Raw genomic sequence first — 21,991 nt, 5'->3', positions numbered from 1 at the left:
TTTCTAATTATTAGTGTCACTAATTTTTTATCTATGTATTGATCAGCGATTATTGAATGTACTGTTATTTAGATTGAAGTTGCCCTAGCCCATTTACAGTATATCACAAATGCATTGCCATTGACAAAATATGCCAGAAGTGTGGACACAAGGGCCATAATGTGTGCAAACAACCATTCAAACAGCGTATTGCCATGGTAGATGATAATGCAAAAGTTATGTCTCGTTGTAATGACTCATTTCATGAAGATTTGCAGGCTTTTCCTCATAATGATAACATTTTGATGTTGAAGTGTTGATGATCCCTCTGATGACAAGGGTAGAAGAAATAGACCCAAAGCAGATTTTTTAATTAATGGACAATCTGGGCAATTTATGGTAGATTCTGGCTCCATGTATACCATCATTCCCAAATCAGTCTTTGACATGTTTTGGTCAGGTTTAAACACTTTTTCCTAAAGACATCAACCTTGGCGGTTATCAAGGGGAAACCATAAACCTTTTGGGTTTTATGAACACTAATATAGAATTTCGAGGTAAGTCAGTACAAGGGAAAGTGTATGTAGCTAGTGATGGTCCACACATTCTTGGATCGATGCACCAGTATCATTTGTGTATCATCGTTGACCCCAGAGCACCCACCCGAATGTATGACGTTACTACGCCATCTATTACCCCACAGTAGGTTACAACGCGGATGCTACATCCTTGTTACCACGCATTGCTTTACATCGCAAGTCGTTTCTACGACTTGCGCTGGATGGCGCGCTGGACTTAGGAATAGTATAAATTACTATTCCTACTCCAGTTAGCGCAACAGCAGGGAATGTGTTGGATTTAAAATCCAAACATTCCCTGGTGTTGCGAGCCATCTAGCACAAGTCATTGAAACGACTTGTGATGTAATGCCAATGCGTGGTAACAACGCGGATGATGTAACGTTCATGTTGTTATCTACCCGCGTGGTATTACCAGCGTTGTAAACGCTATTTCCTCATTCACCCAGGTCATGGTAGTGGAGAATCCTTCCTAGGAAGCCATTCTAGAAGAAGCCAAGGAGGTATTTAGAGAAAAATTAGGATGCTTTGAGGGTTACGTCCACAAAATAGTATTAAAACTGGATGCACTTCCTGTACAACACAAGGTACGCAGAATACCTTTAGTAGCCAGAGCAGCTGTGAAGAATATGCTTAAAGATATTGTGTCTTCAGGTGTTATTGAACCTGTAGAAAGATTCATGTGGTTTTCTTCGGTTGTTATCACGGAAAAATCTGATGGCAAACTCAGATTCTGTATTGATTTGAAGTCCCTCAATCAAAATGTAGTTGTTGACACCTATCCTTTAACACAAAGATCAAGGAGCCAACAATGTTTTCATGTCAATGTCTGACAGTGAACTGACCCATCTCTCATGTGCCAATTCTGGTGTTCGTGGCTTTACCCACGGGATGATTCCACCAGTTTAATCTTTGTGTTCCTGTTGGGAGGGAAGTGAGACTTAGAAGAGTACATACATGGTTGGAGAAACGTTCAGGCTGATTGCTTGCCAAGACTTTCTCTTGAATGGGAGGGTGTTGAGAAGTCATCTGTTTTAGCAAATGAAACGGAAGGAGTTGTAGCTTCCATACAAGATAGTATTGAACGTGTTTGAAGCTCAGGCTATCACTGAGAGTGAATGGGTTAAAGAAATGTGCTCTGGTAACTCCATGCTTGAACTCAAACGCTTGATTTTGAGAAAAAGTTCAATGTCTCCTTCTATTAGACCTTTTGTGAAAATACTGGAAAAATTGTCTGTGTGTGGCAAGATGGTAATTATGAGAGGAGAATTATTTGTTCATCCTGCAGGATTAAGAACTAAACGTATCAAATTGGCACACGAGGGTCAACATAAAAAAGGTTAAGAGTGAATTGGTGGTGGCCTGGAATGGACTCTGATGTGGATGTTTGGGTGGAGAGATGTGAAATTTGCAAAGAAAGTGAGAAACCTTTAAAGGTAGGGGTGCAAGCAGTTTTGGGGCAAATAACAGACAATGGACTACCTTGTCACACCATCTGCTTGGATTGTATTGGTCCCATGAATGAACCCACGAGTGACTAGGTATGCCATGGTAGTGATTGATGTTCACACTAAGTGGTTGATTGTGAAGTTTATGAAAGACACCACAACTAAAATTACTGTCAACACTCTGAAAGAAATTTGAGGTGAGGAGGGCTTACCCTCTGTCTTAATCACTGACTATGGTTCCCAGCTTACTTCTGTGGAAATGCATACTTTTCTGAACACATATGGTATAAAGCACAACCGCACATCACTTTATAACTCACAAGGCAATGGTATGGTTGAGACCGCGAACAGGTTGATTAAAGGTACCATTCAAATGGCCATGTCTTGTGGGAGTGAGGTTAACTTGTTGGTTTTGGAAATGTTGTGGGCTTAGCGCTCAAGTTTGCATGGTGTGACTGGAAAAACACCTTTTGAGAAGATGCGTGGAAGATAACCCAATACCACACTTGTTCCTACTTGGATGAAAGTTCTCATGATTAAAAGTTCTTCTCCCATTTCCTCTTCTACAACTTTGCATACTAAGAGAAAGTTTTGCAAATGCATCTGTTCTGGCGATTGGCTGAAAATACGTTGTGGAAGAACTGGTGTAGGTCTATCCAAGTTCTTGGGGCCCTACAAAGTGTTGCGTACCTTACCTCATTCTGTTGTTCTTGAGAATGGTGATAAATGGAACTACAGACTTGTAGCTCTTTACCAGAAGGGCAATGATGTTGACAATGTTGTCCTTAAACAAAATGATCAAGGTGCCAACAATGTTTTCATGTCAATGTCTGACAGTGAACTGACCCATTCCTCGAGTGCCAATTCTGGTGTTCGTGGCCGTTACCCAGGGCGGTGGGGATGATTCCACCAACTTTGATCTTTGTGTTCCTGTTGGGAGGGAAGTGAGACTTAGAAGAGGACGACATCCTCCGGGATATCTCAATGATTAATTTTGCAATTTGAGTTCTCTTTGGTTTATTTTTCTCAATGACTGCATTCACAACTTCAGTTCTCTTTCTCTTTTTCTTTATTTTTTCTCCTTTCCCTCTTCTATCCCTTTTCCTTCTCTTTCATTTATTGTTATTAGGAAAGGGGATGTGTTGTAACTACTACTTTTAATGTGTGTGGTGTGAAGCACTGTGCCAAGTGCATTTCACATTCCACTTACTGTTGTGGGGTTCTCTGTGAGTCAGTTGGTGACAGGCTGGCTTGGGATGAGCCACGTCTTTACCGCTGGCTACTCTTCTACTTAAGAAAGCCTACCACGTACTTACCTCGCCTTCAGGAGTCTTTTTTCGGTTTCCAAGACAAGTCCAAAGCACCAGTGCACAATTACACCTTCTCCCACCTCCGTCTGCAGTCCCAGGGTGGTCCTTAATGTTTTTTGGACCATCTTCTTTAATGACAAGTGGACCCCAGCCATGGAATTCCAGTGCAGGGCCGCTCCCCTCGATCACACCAGGGGAAATGAGTCTCATGGGAGTGGTTTCTAACACTAGTATAGACATCTCGTGACAGGAAATATGGGATACTAAGATTAATAGGTACACATGGTTGGAGGGAAAGAGGCAACCCTAAATTGTACAGAACTGTATGCTGTATTCTTTGTTTTCAGAGGCAAAGGAACCATACTGCTTGGCAGCAACGAAAACTGTGGCACGATACTACATATACCGGATCTGCAAAGGGGCAACTCCACGTTGATGGATATCTACTGTCAGTGTGGTGAACTATTGAAACAAATATTGGCAGCCAGGGGACCTTTTGCTGCACCACCTGAAGTAAACACCATCTAATAAACAAAGTTGCCCACCTCAAATGACCAGCCACCAATTGGTCATACATTAGACACTTTATAACATAGAATGAGAGGCAACAAAAACCAAGGTATGAGAAACAAAGATTTATTTACAGGGCACAAAGGGAACAAGAGGAGTCAGTCCTTGCTTGCAATTTTTTTTATTTTTATTGCATTCCTCTTCAAGGATTATAGACAAGCACATCCAACAAATTTCACCTAAACATAGGGTTTCTAAGGGCAATATTGTTTAAAACTGTGTTTTAATCACTTATTTTGAAAGACACAGCATCGCAATCCAGCTTAATGTCCTCAACAATACAACCAGTGTTTGTGGTCCACTAAAGTAGCATGAAGATCCTAAATATGTGGTTTTTGACATATACCAGAAACGAGACACCGCGGTCTGGGAAACCCACATTGTTGAACATGGTATTAATTGGAAATTCTCTGCCTGACAAAACTCATCAATTTGGTGCTTAGATACCTTACCTATTTAGGACCACACGTAGTGATCACGCGGTCCCAACACCGGACATCTGGACACATACACGCTGGCCCACACTAGCTCTCTCCAAGTTCGATAGCCATCTGTGTCCCCAGATGACAATGCTTGTTTTTTATGACTAAAATACTTTTCCAAGAATGCGGAATTTGTTTATTACACCTCAGGAGATGTATATATTGCTGCCGAAACTTCTGTACTTTCTGCAGATGCAACTATGTCAATACTTTCCTGGCCACTGCGTTTAATTAAATTTACTTATGAGCATGGGTTGAAGGCTGCATGCCATTACATATACATACATACCATATGGAACTAAATGTATCCTCGCTTGTAGTTGCTTGCTACGTTTCCCACTAAGCGAAAATTGCAGATGTCATCAGAGATACAATCTATGGCATTGAACAAAATGTCACACACAGCAGAAGGAGATTATTTGTACATTATGTGGTCCTCTCCGGCATCTATTTAATTCAGTAGCGTTTCTATAACAAGAGCTTTACATAGCAACAATGACATTTCAGAGATGATGAGGCTGGAAGAGCTCACATGGTGTAGGTAGAAAGCATTTGTTCTTTCCATTTGTTACATTCATGTTCTTATTTTTATTGCATGAAAATCAGAACCTGTTGTCTACTCTAACAAAGATTAAATTGTAAATAAGGGTCTGAAAATATATACAAAATGTACAAGACATCTACCAGAAGATACAGAAACAGACCGAGAGCTAGAAGTTGGGAAACAATTGATGTTGGGTAACGGGAGAACTTATGGAAATGTGAATTATGGCGACCACCATTGGATCTTATTAACACTTGTCCCCCACAGGAATGGACAGGGATTTAAACTCTATGAAAGGGTTGTCAGCGCTTTGCATTAATAAAATTGCAAAATGGCTGATTGGGCAGATCGAGCCTATTTGAGTCCCAAGGGACAAGTGCCCTTGGCATATAAAGAAAACCTACAGAAAACAAGATTCAAAGTGCAAACCATGAAATTTTATTCAAATTTAAGAATCATTACAGAAAACAAAAAGTCAATTGGTTATTCAATTTAAATCAGCATCAATATATCATAAGTCAAGAAGAAAATCCAAGTATAGGATCCGCGAGAGGATCAACATAGTCTGTCTCTGGAGAAAGCAAGAAAACATCTTTAAAAATTTCCAAATATTAAAGACAAAAAACAATCTGACAAAGGGGCTGCTCAGGTTGAAAAGCACATTTCATAGCATTTTAGGAGTAGAAGACGACGCTATTTGCGTGGTGTGAAGTGGTACCATGGGCTGTACCTATAAAAGTTACATGCCAAAAAACAATCAACATTTGAGGAATAGTATTACATAAAACAAGTTCTATCTAGGAACCCATCTAAAATTAATAGTCAAGTATCCCCTTTACCCTACATATAAGGGGAAGATGACATTACACTGCTAAACAGTAAACTATTAAAAAGAATAAGCAAACAGTTGTGGCTGCAGGCAGCAACAACCTTGATTATTTGCAACATTACTAGAAAATCTCCATTATGGCTTACTTCGAAGCACGAGAATCACAATACATGAAGCTTTTCCACAAAACAAATCCCATTTTAACTCTTTTATGAAAAAAATGCACTGTAGAGAGAAAAACATGCACACAGAAAACTTTCCATAGCGTTTTTAAAAGCCAGGTTCACATCAGCTGTCAATTCAAAATGGCAGATGTATTTTTGCAGCTTGGTTATGCTAACTTAAGCACAAAAATGTACATTGAAGTTTTGTCAATAAATCTGCTCTGACATGATCCATGGCTTCTGATATCTGTATTATCTAAAGGTCGAACCACTATAACATTTTGAATTCTTCGCTGTGGTGCCACATGTCACTGACATGTAAAGAGTAGCCCCGAGGATAAGTCTTGCCAGAGTCGTCCTTGCCAGCAGCTGGTCTGTCTTCATTGAAGTCTTCAACGACTACTCTCAGGATTGACTTGCTCTCGGCTGACATGGTGGCCGTCACTTGAACCCCATTGTGAACGAGCTTGTGGGGTAATTGAATAACAGAGTCCGTGCGTGCTTTTATATAGTTCTCCAGATTTTCTCCATGGGAATACATGTCTACATAGAGCTGCCTAGCACTAGCCCCAGTCTTGGTGAAGTGCAGGCCAAATGTGCGATCATAGATAATGTTGTTGAATGGGTTGGAGAAGAGGATGGCCAAGCGTTGAGACTGCCTGTCATTAAGCTGAAAGGTGAGGACTCCCACACTCCCGCAGGCCGTGAAGGACTTCTTGACAAAGAGTGTACAGTCCTTGGCACCAGGTTCAATGGTTTCCAGGCCATGATGTAAGATTTCTCCACTCTTGCAATAATACCTGTGGGAGAGACAAAACAATTATCTTGCATTGACATTCTATTAGTTACAGAAAACTCTATTCAGAGACCCCAGTGTGACCCCCCTGTGGATTTGTTTTGAAGATGTCAATGGAGAAGGAGGACTGTCAACAGAATTACACAATCAAATGTCAACGCTCATATGGCTCGAACATAAGCTACTCATCCACTGTATCAGGCCTAAGGATGACCTTTAGTATAGAATTTAGCAGGGTCACCAGAGGGGTGGGAGGAGTGCAATTAGCCTAGTGTACTGTTTTGTAACTTTAAGATGTAAAAGTGCACAGACTGTGTCTGAAATGTATACGTACAAGTATCTATACAGGAAATGAACTTACACAAGTACAAGTACAAAGAAGAAGACTATTGCAATAGGAATGTCCCATGCATGTTTCTGGCAGTGAACACAACACACACCTGGTTCCACTCATGGACCTGCTGTTTACACTGACTGACATCCCAGAAATTTGATCATAGGTGGAGGGAGATCTCTCTTTTACAGAGTGTATAAGACTCACTAAGCAGACTTTCAAGGACTGGCAGTGGTGGCAACATGGATTCTAGTGAAGGACATGCTAAAAGATTCTGCCAGTCCCATCTGACTGGGGGTTGTCACTTCCATCTATGTTTATTTATTTATTTGATTAAATACATTCAGATTTACTGGAAACCATTGCATACAAAGAGACTTTAAAAGCATAATACAAGTGTTCATCTCAAAACAGCTCTTAAGGCCGCCTGGATTAAACAGGAATTGTTAAAGCCAGGTTGGGGATCATTAAAAGATAAAAATATGTTTTAAAATAAAAAGATCTAACAAATTGGTATGGCTAAGTACAGCATTGATATGGTCATCGACTAGTCTCTTCCGTCTGTTTTTTAGTCTCTTTACTACACAAGCCAACAAATCGGGCAGAGCGAGTGGTTGGCCTGAGATTGGTGGCTAGCAGGGACTCAATTACTGCTTGTTGGAAACAGCCCCACTCCCACTCCGCAGGGTGGTGGTGGACCTTCCCAACACAATGGGGTAGCTTGGCTCGAGTGGTCAGGAAACAGGCGCAGTGCTAAGCATACAATATACCCATACAATAACCATGCGTGCATCCGTTCCAAAAACGACTCTACACCGTAAAAATTATGAAAATATTCTTCTTTATCTTTTTCTCTTAGTTGCTGATTGGAAAAATAAATAAGTCAATCACAATATACAATTTTAAATAGTGCAGGTCAAATAAATATTTGCTGTTGCTGAAATAAATAGGGGTGATCATAAATAACAGGGCATAAATACCAGTGCAATATATACAGACAATTAAATACTTTGAGGTAATAAATACTGTACCAATAAATACTGTACCAATAAATACTGTACACCAACAAGTCCTGTGGACCTATAAATACAGTGCAGTATTAAATAGATAAGAACTTAATAAATACAGTTTCCCCAATAAATAATTAGAAGTATACAGTAACACTCATGAATCAGATGACACTTCAATACTTAAGGGCTGATTTGGCCCAGGCACAGCTTGTAGGGTGTGGAAGGCTTGGGGGGGGTCCTACTCCCTGGCTGAGGCAAAGGCTGAGGCCTAAACTGAGGTAGATCAAAGGGGGGAATTCCAATGCCCTGGCTTTCCTCTCCGCACAACCTCTCTAGGTTAGTCCCAGTTCACCCCAGGCACAGTCAGGTGGGTTTCAGCACCTCCCTAGCCCCTTAGAGTAGTCTCTCAGGTCTCCACAGGGCCTTAGGCGCCCTCTACTCCACTTACTGCCCTTTTCTGATGTTCCGACGCCGCTGGAGTCGTGTCGACGCCGTGGGGCGGTTCCGGTTCGGTCTCGGCGGCCTCGGCACAGTGTCAGTTCTTTGTCGACGCCGGTAGGCGGTTCCGGTCCGATGTCGGTGGCCTCGGTTCGATCTCGACCTCCGATTCGGGGGCGTCGGGCAGTCTCTTCACGATGTCGACTTCGGCCGGCTCCGGTTCGATGGCGCTCTCGGCTCCGATGACGTCGGCCGGCCTGGCCTCGCTGTCGACTTCCGGCGACTCCGGGGTGCGATCCTCACCCCCGACCTCCGGTGCTCTTCCTCACAGGTTCCGGGCGACTCCGGAGTGCGATCCTCACTCCCGACCTCCGGTGCTCCTCTACCTCGGTCTCCGACGACTCCGGAGGGCGGACTTCACCCTTCCGATGACGCCGCTCACTCGACCTCGGTTCACCTCCTTCTCGACCCTTGGTATTCCTCTCGACCTCCGCCGGCGCCCTCTTACGACCTCAGGCGGCTCCGGGTACGACGTCTGTTACCTCAGTCAGCGCCGCTTCTCCACCTCGGGCTCCAGGTCTTCGGCTACTCGACGCCAGGCTCCAGGGAAACCAGTTCTCAGGTCAGAATCTTGCTGCTTCCTTGGTTCTAAGGCCTGTTCCTGCTGTCCAGGTCCTTAGGATGGTTTTCTTCTGTCTTCTTCCCACACAGGGCTATAGGCTGGGATCCATCAGTAGGGACAAGTATCAAGGGTGGGTTTATGGACCCCACTCCAGGCACAAGTTTCCACCCCTGCTGCTTCACTCCTTCCTCCTTCACTGCTGTGCTCCTCTCTCTTCACCAGTCAGGTGCCAACTGCCAGCTCCAACTGCCAACTGCCTCTCTTATCCTCCCAACATTCTAAACGGTTTCCAACTGTCACACAGTTCTGGAATCTCCTGGAATGTTCTGGAAGGTGCTGGTAGGTTCCAGTGGATGCTGGTGATGTCACAGGTGGCCACCATTTTGTGCTTCAGGCCCTCAGACAGAAGTTTCAGGGGTAGCTAAAATGGCTCCCTGAAGCTGTAGCAACACGAAAAAGTCTGGTGGTTCCCAAAAAGGAAAAAATTCAAACAGGGTTTGAGGCAAAAGTGGGACAAAATAAATAATGATGAGGAGGGACCACCCAAAGGGCTGACAGGTCTAACACGCGTCCCCCCCAGCTGAAAGTGGGGAGAGCTACCCAACCCCTTGGGAGTTCTCATCACTAAGGCGGAAATTCCTTGAGAGACCGTCTGCATTGGCGTGGTCCACTCCAGGCCGATGTTCCACCTGAAAGTCCATCCCCTGTAGGGAAATAGACCACCTCAACAATTTGGGATTCTCCCCCTTCATTTGCATCAGCCAACGAAGGGGTCGGTGGTCGGTCTGAACCAGGAAGTGCGAGCCAAACAGGTATGGCCGCAACTTCTTCAGAGCCCATACCACTGCAAAGGCTTCACGCTCTATTGCACTCCACTTCTGTTCCCTGGGAAGTAGTCTCCGGGATAGGAAGACCACGGGTTGATCCAGACCCTCTTCGTTGAGTTGCGATAACACTGCCCCAATGCCATGTTCTGATGCATCTGTCTGGACAATGAACTTCTTGGAAAAGTCTGGGGCCCTTAAGACCGGGGCCCTCGCACATGGCTTTCTTCAATTTCTCAAAGGCTTGCTGACAAGCCTCCGTCCAGACTACCCGTCGAGGTTGTTTCTTGGACGTGAGCTCCGTGAGAGGGGCTACGATGGTACCGTACCCCTTCACGAAGCGGCGATAGTATCCCGTGAGGCCCAAAAATGCTCGGACCTCAGTCTGTGTCTTGGGGGGTTCCCAGGCCATGATGGCCTCGATCTTCGCCTGGAGGGGTTGCACCGTTCCCCTACCCACCAAGTGTCCAAGGTACACTACCGACCCCTGCCCGATCTGGCACTTGCTGGCCTTGATCGTCAATCCAGCTTGTCTCAGGGCCTGGAGAACAGCTTGCAGGTGACGCAAGTGATCCTCCCAGCTGTTACTGAAGACGGCTATGTCATCCAGATAAGCAGCAGAGAAACTCTCCATTCCGGTGAGGATCTGGTTTACCAGGCGCTGAAACGTGGCAGGTGCGTTCTTGAGCCCAAAGGGCATCACACAGAACTGGTAGTGGCCATTGGGTGTGGAGAAGGCTGACCTTTCCCTTGCTCCATCAGTCAACGAGATCTGCCAGTACCCTGAAGTAAGGTCAAAGGTACTTAGATATTGGGCAGCTCCCAGCCGGTCAATCAATTCATCCGCCCTAGGGATCGGATGTGCATCAGTCTTTGTCACTGAATTCAGTCCCCGGTAGTCCACACAGAACCTCAGTTCTGGTTGGGCACCCGGTGGTGCAGCTTTCGGTACTAGCACCACCGGACTGGACCAGGGGCTGCTAGAAGGTTCAATCACTCCTAGCTCCAGCATCTTAGTGACCTCACTATGAATGCTGGCCTTCACCTTGTCTGACATCCGGTAGATCTTGGACTTCACAGGTGGGCTGTCTCCTGTGTCCACGTCATGGACGCACAGGTGAGTCCTACCCGGGACAAGGGAGAACAACGAGGAGTACTGCCCCAGGACCTGGCGACAGTCCTCCTGCTGTTCAGGAGTTAGAGATGGGGAGAGAATCACTCCCTCCTCCGACCCATCCTTTTCTTGAGACGCAAACAGATCAGGGAGAGGCTCGCTTTCCACGTCCTCTCCTCCGTCAGTCACCATCATCAAGATGACTTCGGGCCTCTCGTGGTGGGGTTTGAGGCGGTTGGCATGCAGCACCCGCAGGGGCTGACGAGGGGTCTTCAGGTCCACCAAGTAGGTAGCCTTACCCTTCTTCTCCAACACCTCAAAGGGTCCTGACCAGCGATCCTGGAGGGCACTAAGCTCTCCTGGTTCGATCACCCACACCTTCTGGCCAGGCTCCAACTCCACCGGGTGAGCATTGTGGTCATACCACGCCTTCATCACTGCTTGGCTGGCTTCCAGGTTGTCAGAAGCTTGCTTCCACAACTTAGCCATTTGGCTCCGGAAGGCCAGCATGTAGCTCACCACATCCTGGGGAAGCTTTCTGGGAGTTCTTTCCCATCCGTCTCTCACCAGGTTAAGAGGTCCACGTACAGGGTGCCCATACAGAAGCTCGAAGGGGCTGAAGCCCACTCCCTTCTGTGGCACTTCCCTGTAAGAAAAAAGTAAACAGGGTAGGAGGACGTCCCATTTCCTCCGCAGGCTTTCAGGCAGACTTCTGATCATGCCCTTCAAGGTTTTGTTAAACCTCTCCACCAGACCATTGGTCTGGGGGTGGTAAGGAGTTGTGAACCGGTAGGTCACTCCACACTCCTTCCACATTGCCCGCATATATGCCGACATGAAGTTGGTCCCCCTGTCGGACACAACTTCCTTGGGAAAACCCACTCGGGTAAAGATTCCCATCAGGGCCCTAGCCACAACAGGTGCTGTTATGGTCCTCAGAGGTATTGCCTCTGGGTACCGTGTGGCATGATCCACCAGAACCAGGATAAACCTGTGACCAGCTGATGTTGGCGGATCTAACGGACCCACAATGTCGATGCCCACCCTTTCAAAGGGGGTGCTAACGACAGGAAGTGGTTCCAGGGGAGCTTTCAGCTTCACCCCTGTTTTCCCACTGGCTTGGCAAGACACACATGTCCGGCAGTAGGTATCGGACGACACTTTCATCTGAGGCCAATAAAAGTGTGGGACAAGACGGGCGAAGGTCTTGTCTTGCCCCAGGTGTCCTGCCAATGGTATCTCGTGAGCCAACTCTAAAAGGAAGGCTCGATAACGTTGAGGGACTACCAAGGCTCGTGACGATCCATGTAGGGGTGCCTTGGGTTCACTGTAGAGGAGGCCATCCTCCCAGTAAACACTGTAGTTCCCTTCAACGTTCCCTGCTGCCTGGGCTTCGGCCTGTCGCCTCAGCCCCTCAAGGGTAGGGCACTCCCTCTGGCCCTGGCAGAATTCCTCCCTGGACGGGCCTCCCTCCACGTGCCACTCGGCCGGGATGGGTAGGTCCTCCAGGTTGGTAACGTCCCCCTCCGCAGACTCCTGGTCCACCACCTCCGGTGGCCTATCCGTCCTACGGGGTGGAGACGCCGAGGCAGGCTCCTCCTGTCCTCGGTTCTTCCCTTGACTGGCAGCTGGCTGGGCCTTTGTTCCAGGCTCCAGCCGGAATGAACTCCCTCTTCGGGTAGTCACGGACCTTGTGCTAACACAGGCCCAGTCAGGTGTACCCAGCATCTCGGTGTGAGTCCGGTATTCCACCTCCTTCCAAGCGTTGTGCTCCATGTCATTGCCCAGCAGACAATCGACTGGCACGGCAGGGCTTACGGCAACTCGAAGTGAACCTGCAACCCCCCCCCATTCAAAGGGAACCTCAGCCACGGGATAGTGGCCGGTTCTGCCGTCAGCCATCGCGGCTGGGTGGAGTACATCGGGAATGACTTGCTCTGGAGACACCAGTTGGCTACGTACCATAGTCATACTGGCTCCTGTGTCTCTCAGAGCCTCCCCTCTTTGGCCATTGATGGTGATCCACTGCCCATACTTTGCAGTATTTGCGGGCACCTGGATCTTAGGAACCATCTCCCGTTCTCCCAGGGACACTAAAGTGACACCCGCCCACTCCCTTCCCTTAGTTAAGGGCATCTCCTCCCCGAGCACTACACTAGCTACTCCGGGGGGCTTTCCTCCAGTGGGAGGGGGTGAGCGTTTCTGACACTTCGGATCTCCTTTATAGTGTCCAACGCCACCGCACTCGTAGCAATGGACAACCCTTGGCTGCTGACTCTGGCCAGGATTAGGGTTTCTGGGAGGGTTAGCCTTAGAGGTGAATCCTGTTCCCTTCCCTTGGAAGTTATTTTGGGGGCCTTTGGAGAACTCCTTTTTCTTTTCCCCTCCTTCTTTCTTCTGGGGGGCGCCCTGTCCGGTCTTTTGAGTATCCCCTCCAGTCCCCCTTGTGGACACCCGGGTACTAGCCCAAATGTCCGCCTCCTCAGCAAGCTTCCGGGGACTGGTCAGCTTGCTATCCACCAGGTGTTGCCGCAGTTCAGGGAAACATTTCTCGAGTAGGTGTTCCTTCAATACTAGGTCAAACAGCTCCTCGTAGTTCCTTACTTCACTGCCCTGAATCCAACCTTCCAGTGCCTTCTTTGCATAGTCCAGGAAGTCCACCCAATTCTGTGTGCCCAGTTTGTGACTACCCCTGAACTTCTGTCTGTACTTTTCCGGAGTAAGTCCAAACTTCCTGATGAGCGCCAGTTTCATGGTGGGGTAGTGGGTTTGCTCATCCTCTTCGAGGGCCAATAAAGCATCCCTACCAGCTGGAGGCATGTATTTATACAGTCCCCCTCCCCAATACTTCGCTGGAACCCCATGGGCCCTCAATGAGACCTCATAGGCTGCTAGCCACTTGGCGATGTCGTCACCTGCCCCATAGCTCGCTACAATGTCCTTTGGCAGGTAAGGTTTGGATTCCCTGGTGGACTCTTGGTTTTGGCTGCCACCATTGGGAACAGGTTGTGCCCCGATTCGCAAAATCTGAAGATCTATTTCTTTCAGGCGCAATTCATGGGCCATCCTCTGCTCCTCCTTTTCCTTCTCCAGCTTTGCTAAGTCCCATGTGAGCTGTCTTTTCTCCCTCCGGTCTGCTAACTCCACTTCAGACAAGCCCCCGCTAGAGGCACGGCTGCCCCCCTAGAAAGTGTCCTGGGCCCTGCGGACAGGTTCCCCACCTCAGGTTGGTACATCTCAGCCCCCTCGGGGTCAGGCTCTCCATCCCTGTCTTCTTCCTCAGCCTTGCTTTCCCTGCGTGCCTCCCCCCAAGCCCTTAAGCTGGTTTGAAGTGCACCCTTCTTTGCTCCTGGGGGACAGTACACCCCCTCTCGCTGGCAAAACTCCCTGAGTTGGGCCACAGTGTACGTGTCTAGATTTTCCAGAACAAACTCCATCTTGCCCACTCAGGTTAGAGGACAGGTTTTGTGCAGTAACAATGTAGGGTGGTACCTTTAGTAATACCTCCTCCCACCACCAGAGTAAATTTGGAAAAAACAAAAACCCACAATTAGGAAGGCCGCTGTGAGAAAACTCCCGGTGTAGGCCTATGGACTACCCACAGTTATTGTTGAGTATATGTAGGCACAGCTCTATCCCACCACTGAACACCAATTTATGTTGGAAACAGCCCCACTCCCACTCCGCAGGGTGGTGGTGGACCTTCCCAACACAATGGGGTAGCTTGGCTCGAGTGGTCAGGAAACAGGCGCAGTGCTAAGCATACAATATACCCATACAATAACCATGCGTGCATCCGTTCCAAAAACGACTCTACACCGTAAAAATTATGAAAATATTCTTCTTTATCTTTTTCTCTTAGTTGCTGATTGGAAAAATAAATAAGTCAATCACAATATACAATTTTAAATAGTGCAGGTCAAATAAATATTTGCTGTTGCTGAAATAAATAGGGGTGATCATAAATAACAGGGCATAAATACCAGTGCAATATATACAGACAATTAAATACTTTGAGGTAATAAATACTGTACCAATAAATACTGTACCAATAAATACTGTACACCAACAAGTCCTGTGGACCTATAAATACAGTGCAGTATTAAATAGATAAGAACTTAATAAATACAGTTTCCCCAATAAATAATTAGAAGTATACAGTAACACTCATGAATCAGATGACACTTCAATACTTAAGGGCTGATTTGGCCCAGGCACAGCTTGTAGGGTGTGGAAGGCTTGGGGGGGGTCCTACTCCCTGGCTGAGGCAAAGGCTGAGGCCTAAACTGAGGTAGATCAAAGGGGGGAATTCCAATGCCCTGGCTTTCCTCTCCGCACAACCTCTCTAGGTTAGTCCCAGTTCACCCCAGGCACAGTCAGGTGGGTTTCAGCACCTCCCTAGCCCCTTAGAGTAGTCTCTCAGGTCTCCACAGGGCCTTAGGCGCCCTCTACTCCACTTACTGCCCTTTTCTGATGTTCCGACGCCGCTGGAGTCGTGTCGACGCCGTGGGGCGGTTCCGGTTCGGTCTCGGCGGCCTCGGCACAGTGTCAGTTCTTTGTCGACGCCGGTAGGCGGTTCCGGTCCGATGTCGGTGGCCTCGGTTCGATCTCGACCTCCGATTCGGGGGCGTCGGGCAGTCTCTTCACGATGTCGACTTCGGCCGGCTCCGGTTCGATGGCGCTCTCGGCTCCGATGACGTCGGCCGGCCTGGCCTCGCTGTCGACTTCCGGCGACTCCGGGGTGCGATCCTCACCCCCGACCTCCGGTGCTCTTCCTCACAGGTTCCGGGCGACTCCGGAGTGCGATCCTCACTCCCGACCTCCGGTGCTCCTCTACCTCGGTCTCCGACGACTCCGGAGGGCGGACTTCACCCTTCCGATGACGCCGCTCACTCGACCTCGGTTCACCTCCTTCTCGACCCTTGGTATTCCTCTCGACCTCCGCCGGCGCCCTCTTACGACCTCAGGCGGCTCCGGGTACGACGTCTGCTACCTCAGTCAGCGCCGCTTCTCCACCTCGGGCTCCAGGTCTTCGGCTACTCGACGCCAGGCTCCAGGGAAACCAGTTCTCAGGTCAGAATCTTGCTGCTTTCTTGGTTCTAAGGCCTGTTCCTGCTGTCCAGGTCCTTAGGATGGTTTTCTTCTGTCTTCTTCCCACACAGGGCTATAGGCTGGGATCCATCAGTAGGGACAAGTATCAAGGGTGGGTTTATGGACCCCACTCCAGGCACAAGTTTCCACCCCTGCTGCTTCACTCCTTCCTCCTTCACTGCTGTGCTCCTCTCTCTTCACCAGTCAGGTGCCAACTGCCAGCTCCAACTGCCAACTGCCTCTCTTATCCTCCCAACATTCTAAACGGTTTCCAACTGTCACACAGTTCTGGAATCTCCTGGAATGTTCTGGAAGGTGCTGGTAGGTTCCAGTGGATGCTGGTGATGTCACAGGTGGCCACCATTTTGTGCTTCAGGCCCTCAGACAGAAGTTTCAGGGGTAGCTAAAATGGCTCCCTGAAGCTGTAGCAACACGAAAAAGTCTGGTGGTTCCCAAAAAGGAAAAAATTCAAACAGGGTTTGAGGCAAAAGTGGGACAAAATAAATAATGATGAGGAGGGACCACCCAAAGGGCTGACAGGTCTAACACTGCTCTTCTACATGTTCTTATTCCTCTTGTCAAGAAGATTGGTTTGAGCCAATATCTATGCTCTACCAGGAGGGCAGTGCAGGCACATGTTATATGTTTGACGGATTCCCGGTGGTAGTTGCATAGCCGGCATTTGATCCTGCCATCTTGGTTCCGCCATGTCTAGAGTTGGTAGGTCTCCAAGCCGACTTCTGATCCTCTGCAATTTCACTATTGAAGAAAGGCCAGCAGCCAGATCGGGTTCTACCTATTTATGACCAGATAAGCATGTGATCTCTTTGCCAATTTGCTCTTGTCTGCTATAAGAGAAAGACAGTGAGGGGCTTTATTTACTAAAGTTCTGAAAGCCAGGAACGTGATTACCTTACTCCATACTGCACCCACTTGCAGATTTTTAACTGCCTGTTCCAGGTATGCCCAGGGTGCAAAGGACGCACCGTGGGCCTCCATTCCTTTCCATAATTGTTGGTTTAATTCGTAAGGTTGCGAACAGCGAAGTCTGTGACAAAAGTTTACAAAAGAACCCTGGTGCATAGCTTTTTGGCTGGTGCGACTGATCTCCAGCTGTATTTGGGCCGGGGATACCCCAGGAGGTAATAAAGAGATCTTCTAATATGTTCTCTGGACCAGAGTGTCAAGGAATTGTGCATTTCTACCATACAGAGCTTCTGAACAAAATGTTATTGTCACTATCAGTTTTGCCCTGATTATCTTTAAGAGATGTTTTGAGGAGGAACCAGGCAAGTGCTTTGCCATTTCTCTGAAGGCATGTACGAGGAATCCGGCCTTGTTACGCATGTACTTTTGTATGGTAGAAAGGATCCTCTGCTGTCGATTTGGGCACATGTAAGTGCTGTTTTTGGGGAACTTGCTGTTATTTAGGAACTATTCTTATCGTTTTGGTCTTCTTTAAATTTACCACAAGCTGGCTCTTGACGGAGTGGGAATGTAAGATAGTTAACTGTCTCTGCATGCATTTTGGGTATGGCTCATCAGGAGTGTGTCTTCTGCATAAAACAGGGTCCCAAGGTGCTTTCCGCTTAGTTTAGGTGGATGAGCCGAGAGGTCGTTCAGAGCGGTTGCCATATCTGAAAGAAAGAGGTTGAAGAGGAGCGGTGCAAGGACACATCATGTGTTTCAGGCCGATTGTGGAAGGGATTTTTCTTGAGACAGTGCTCTCATCCCCTACCATTATGCGCACCCACGTGTTGGTGTGGAACTCTAGCAGCAATTTTGCCTATAGGAGAGATCTTGAGACCGGATCGAAGACCACCTTAATGTCTACAAAGTAAAAGTAGAGAGAGGAGCGACTTTGTTTTGTCTTTTCAATCAAGAGTGCGATGGCCGTTAGGTTGATGTTGGTATCCATTCGTTTTCTAAATCCAGTTTGGTTTATAATTATAATGTTGTTGCCTGTATCCAATGACTCCAGATCCTCCTGGAGGAGGCCCCTGTAGTATTTTACATTGTTGTCCAGCAACAAAATTTGCCACTAATTTCCAAGAATTAAGGGGTATCCGCCTTTAAAAATTGGATATATGATGGCGCCATGAGTCTTGGATCTGACCATTCAGAAGAGCTTGAATGTAGAGCGGTGTTAAAGTTTTGGCCCATGTTGGTGAGTTGGCTTTAAATAGTGCCATGGGGAGGCTGTTGGGGCCTGGAGCTCTTTCTGCCTTACTTTTACTGATAATGCGCTCTACTGGTAATTCTTCGCACCAAGCGGTTGAAATGGCAGAAGAAGGTTGGAGAGCTGGCATAGGTGGAATTCCTGAGTCCCGCACCTGCTCCGGGGATCGAAAGTGTGAAACCCATGCATCTTCTGAGATGTTAGCGTTGTTGGCAGCTACCTGTCCTTTTTGGTGGTTGTTTATCACCTCCCACATTTTTGTGAGTTATGACTTTTGCAGGCTGCAAACAGTTTGGTGCCGGTCCGGAATCACATGTCCTGATTGGGTCACTGGAAACTGAATACTGGCAGTCGAAGTGTCCGTGATCTGCTCAGGAAAGGTGGAATCATTAGCGGACACAGAGGGGCCTGATTTAGATCTCGACGGATAGGTTACTCCTTCACAACTGTGACAGATATCCCGTCCACTGAAATATAATACCCCATTATGTCCCATGGGATTTATATTTCGGTGGATGGGCTATCAGTCACCGTTGTGATGGAGCAACCCCTCTGCTGAAATCTAAATCAACAGTCTGTCTAGACTCAGTCTCTATATTGACATCGATGTTGGGTGAGTGATGGGCCACATGTAGCAAATGAGATGAATCTCTCGTAAGGGACTCCCCAGAACACTGGACAGTCACCATGGGTCCTTTGGTGTTAGTGATGATAAATTATTCAGCCTCAAAAGAAGCATCAGACTTTCTTTTTCTGTGTTGTCTAACAAGCACTCAAACTCCTCTTGTAAAGATAACATCTTTTACAAGACGTCGTCTGTCCGCGTTTTCATCTTCTGTTTGCGACCAAAGTCTGTAGTATGATTATTTTCCTCATTCCTGGATCTGAGGTTGGTCCATTGGGGCCGCTTGGTCGTCATAACTCTTCCAAACATGAGTCGCAGGACTTTCCCCTGTTGCTGAGTAAGGGGTCAAAAGGTAGGCTTGAAGAGTAGTGTTTAAAAAATCTTTGAGGTCAAGCTTATCTAATGCAGCACACTGAACATCTTTCTTTAAAGTACACATGATCTGTTCTAACAGACCATTGGGCTGGGGCCAAAGAGGAGTGCTTTTTTAATGCTTTATATTAAGGTGATGTAGAAAGTCTTTGAATTCTTTACTATTAAAAGGGGGGCTGTTATCAGACTACAAGATCTCAGGTACACCCCATGTTGCATAGATGCCATCTAATATTTGAATGACCTTTTCGTATTAAGTGGAAGAAAGGTCTTCTAACATTGGAATATGGGAGTATTCATCAATGATGACTAGAATGAGATGTCCGTTTTCAAGAGGACCAAAGAAATGAATAGCAATTTTCTCCCAAACATGATGTGGAAAGTCTGACATGTTCAAAGGATGCTGAATGACTTGGGATGAAAGACGGTTGCATATGAGACAAGTCTTTTATTCTTTTTCAACCCTTTCTTTGGGGTATGAAAACCAGACTCAGTCACTGAGAGCTCTTTTGGTAGCAACTATTCCTCGATGTCCCTCGTGGGCGACATTGATCACATCTTGTTGTAGACTCTCGGGAATGACAATTCTTGTACCTCGTAGAATGAGGCCTTCTTGAGTCACTAAAAGTGAATCCCGTACATTTCTGAACTTCAAGTACTCTCGGTTATTAGTGAGGTCTAGAGTTCTGGTTACACAAGTAATGAGCAATAATGTCTTTTAACTTTAATAGGTCACTATCTTGGCTCGTGGCAGTGTCAATTTTATCTAAAGACGGGGCATCTGGTGTGCTCAATTTCACAATGAAATTGATATAGGCTTCTGTTGTTTTGGATGGGCTACCAGGGCACTGCAATGGTACTCTTAAAAGCTAATCAGCTAGATTCTGATCTTTCTCTGGACGATGAAGAATTGTATAGTTACAGTCTTGTCATTTCAAACCCCACCGTTCAATTGAAGGAGGCATTTTGGCTTTGGGATTGCCAAATATCGTCAACAGTGCTTGATGATTAGCCACTACTGTGAAAGGCTTTCCATATAAGAACACATGGAAAAATTCACAAGCCCAGATCACTGCCAAACTCTCTTTCTCAAGTTGCAAGTGAGCTTGTTCTGCTTGTAACAGGCTTTTTCTGGCATATGCCACGATATGTCTCCGGGCATTTGGCTATCCATTGTGCTGTGCCAGGATTGCACCTAACCCGACAGGGCGAGTGTTAACGACAATCTCAGTATGCGGATTGGGATCAAAGTAAGCCATTTCAGGGGCATTATCAATAGCGTGTTTGATTTTTCGGAATCACATTCACCTGAGAAATGAAAAGACACACTAATTTTGGCAGTTCTCGTAATGGTGCACTAGCCTCGTGATCAATATTTCCAAGCATAAACTGACGGAGTTTCAAATGAAAACTTTACAAAAGGGATCATCATTTGTTCCTACCCATCACTCTAATCCCCTGGATGTAGAGATAAGTTTCTTCAAATTTATGCGAACACTTAGATTAAAGCACTTCTTTAACAACATCATGGAACCAACACAGAGACCACAAGAAAGCACCTTAATGGGACTACGCAACAGAAGCACATTCATGGCTCCCATCAGCCACAAAGTGTTAGATGCATTTGAAACCATCACTCTGAAGGAATTAAGAAAAGTCTCCAGTCAGAAAATATCCAAGAATACCAACATCACCCAAAAGGAACAACAAGCATTGAGACAAATTGCAGCTAAAAGTGAAATCACTATCCGCCAGGCGGACAAAGGAGGGGCAATGGTAATCATGGACTCTGATTTTTACGAGAGAAACGTCCAAGAGCACATTCAGGATACCAACACATACATGAGGTTATCTTTTGATCCAACCAATGAATTCATGAAAATTCTACAGACCATCTTAAACAAAGCCATAGAAGAAGGCACAATCACGGCAGAAGACAAAAAATACCTCATCAAAACAAATCCAGCAATACCATATATCTATATGATCCCCAAGATTCACAAACATGCCACAATTCCTCCGTTCAGACCCATCATCTCAACTATCAATTCCATACACGAACCCATTGGCAGATATTTAGACAAACATCTACAACCACTTGTTCAATCTATGAGTACCTACATCAGAGACACCACAGACTTTCTCCGGACGACAACCGCCAGATGACACTACGTGCATCAACTCCAGTAAGTCACTTTCACCTCAGGATTATCCTGTGGCTAATCCACGATACAATTGGTTGAAATTTCACGTTATACCATTCCGTTTTTCTAAATATTTGTGAATTTCGAATTCTTCAACGCGCATCCTTTTGGCACGTTTTGTAAGTATGGTTTAGCCTATACCCGTTTCATACAGCATGGTTAATTAAGTAGACACCAGTTACTGTTCACAGCACTGGCATTTTCCGTAACAACACGCGAGTTTTCAAACACCGACGGTCACCGCACTTACACAGCATGCCCTTGCACGGTACACTAACCGAACCGTTATTTGTCACCACGCAGACAGTCGCTACGGACTTATTTACCATAGCACCTTTTCTGTTACCCCCGAGTGACAACCATACGGTAACAGCCGATGGTTTTGAATTTCTGCACCAGCTAATACTCTGGTTTACCGATTTACTGATCGCACCACACGCACTAGAAAATTATGTATCCACATATGGTGCACTTGTCT

At 46.6% G+C, this 21,991-nt stretch overlaps 1 protein-coding gene across 2 annotated transcripts in view; it reads right to left on the bottom strand.

Moving 5' to 3' along the window:
• Window positions 1-3,935: 3,935 nt before the first annotated feature.
• LOC146869083 (uncharacterized) overlaps window positions 3,936-21,991 on the bottom strand; it is a 110,964-nt gene continuing 92,908 nt past the window's right edge. For both annotated transcript variants that reach the window (XM_085654625.1, XM_085599652.1), the window contains one exon: window positions 3,936-6,704. In XM_085654625.1, the coding sequence (XP_085510751.1) occupies window positions 6,176-6,704 (529 nt within the window). In that variant the 3' untranslated portion in view covers window positions 3,936-6,175. The remainder of the gene's footprint in view (window positions 6,705-21,991) is intronic.

This window comes from Triturus cristatus, chromosome 1_1 (genome assembly GCF_964204655.1).
Source record: "Triturus cristatus chromosome 1_1, aTriCri1.1, whole genome shotgun sequence".
Taxonomy (NCBI): domain Eukaryota; kingdom Metazoa; phylum Chordata; class Amphibia; order Caudata; family Salamandridae; genus Triturus; species Triturus cristatus.
Note: the sequence above shows the minus strand (reverse complement) of the source record. Positions and strands in the feature narration are given on the sequence as shown.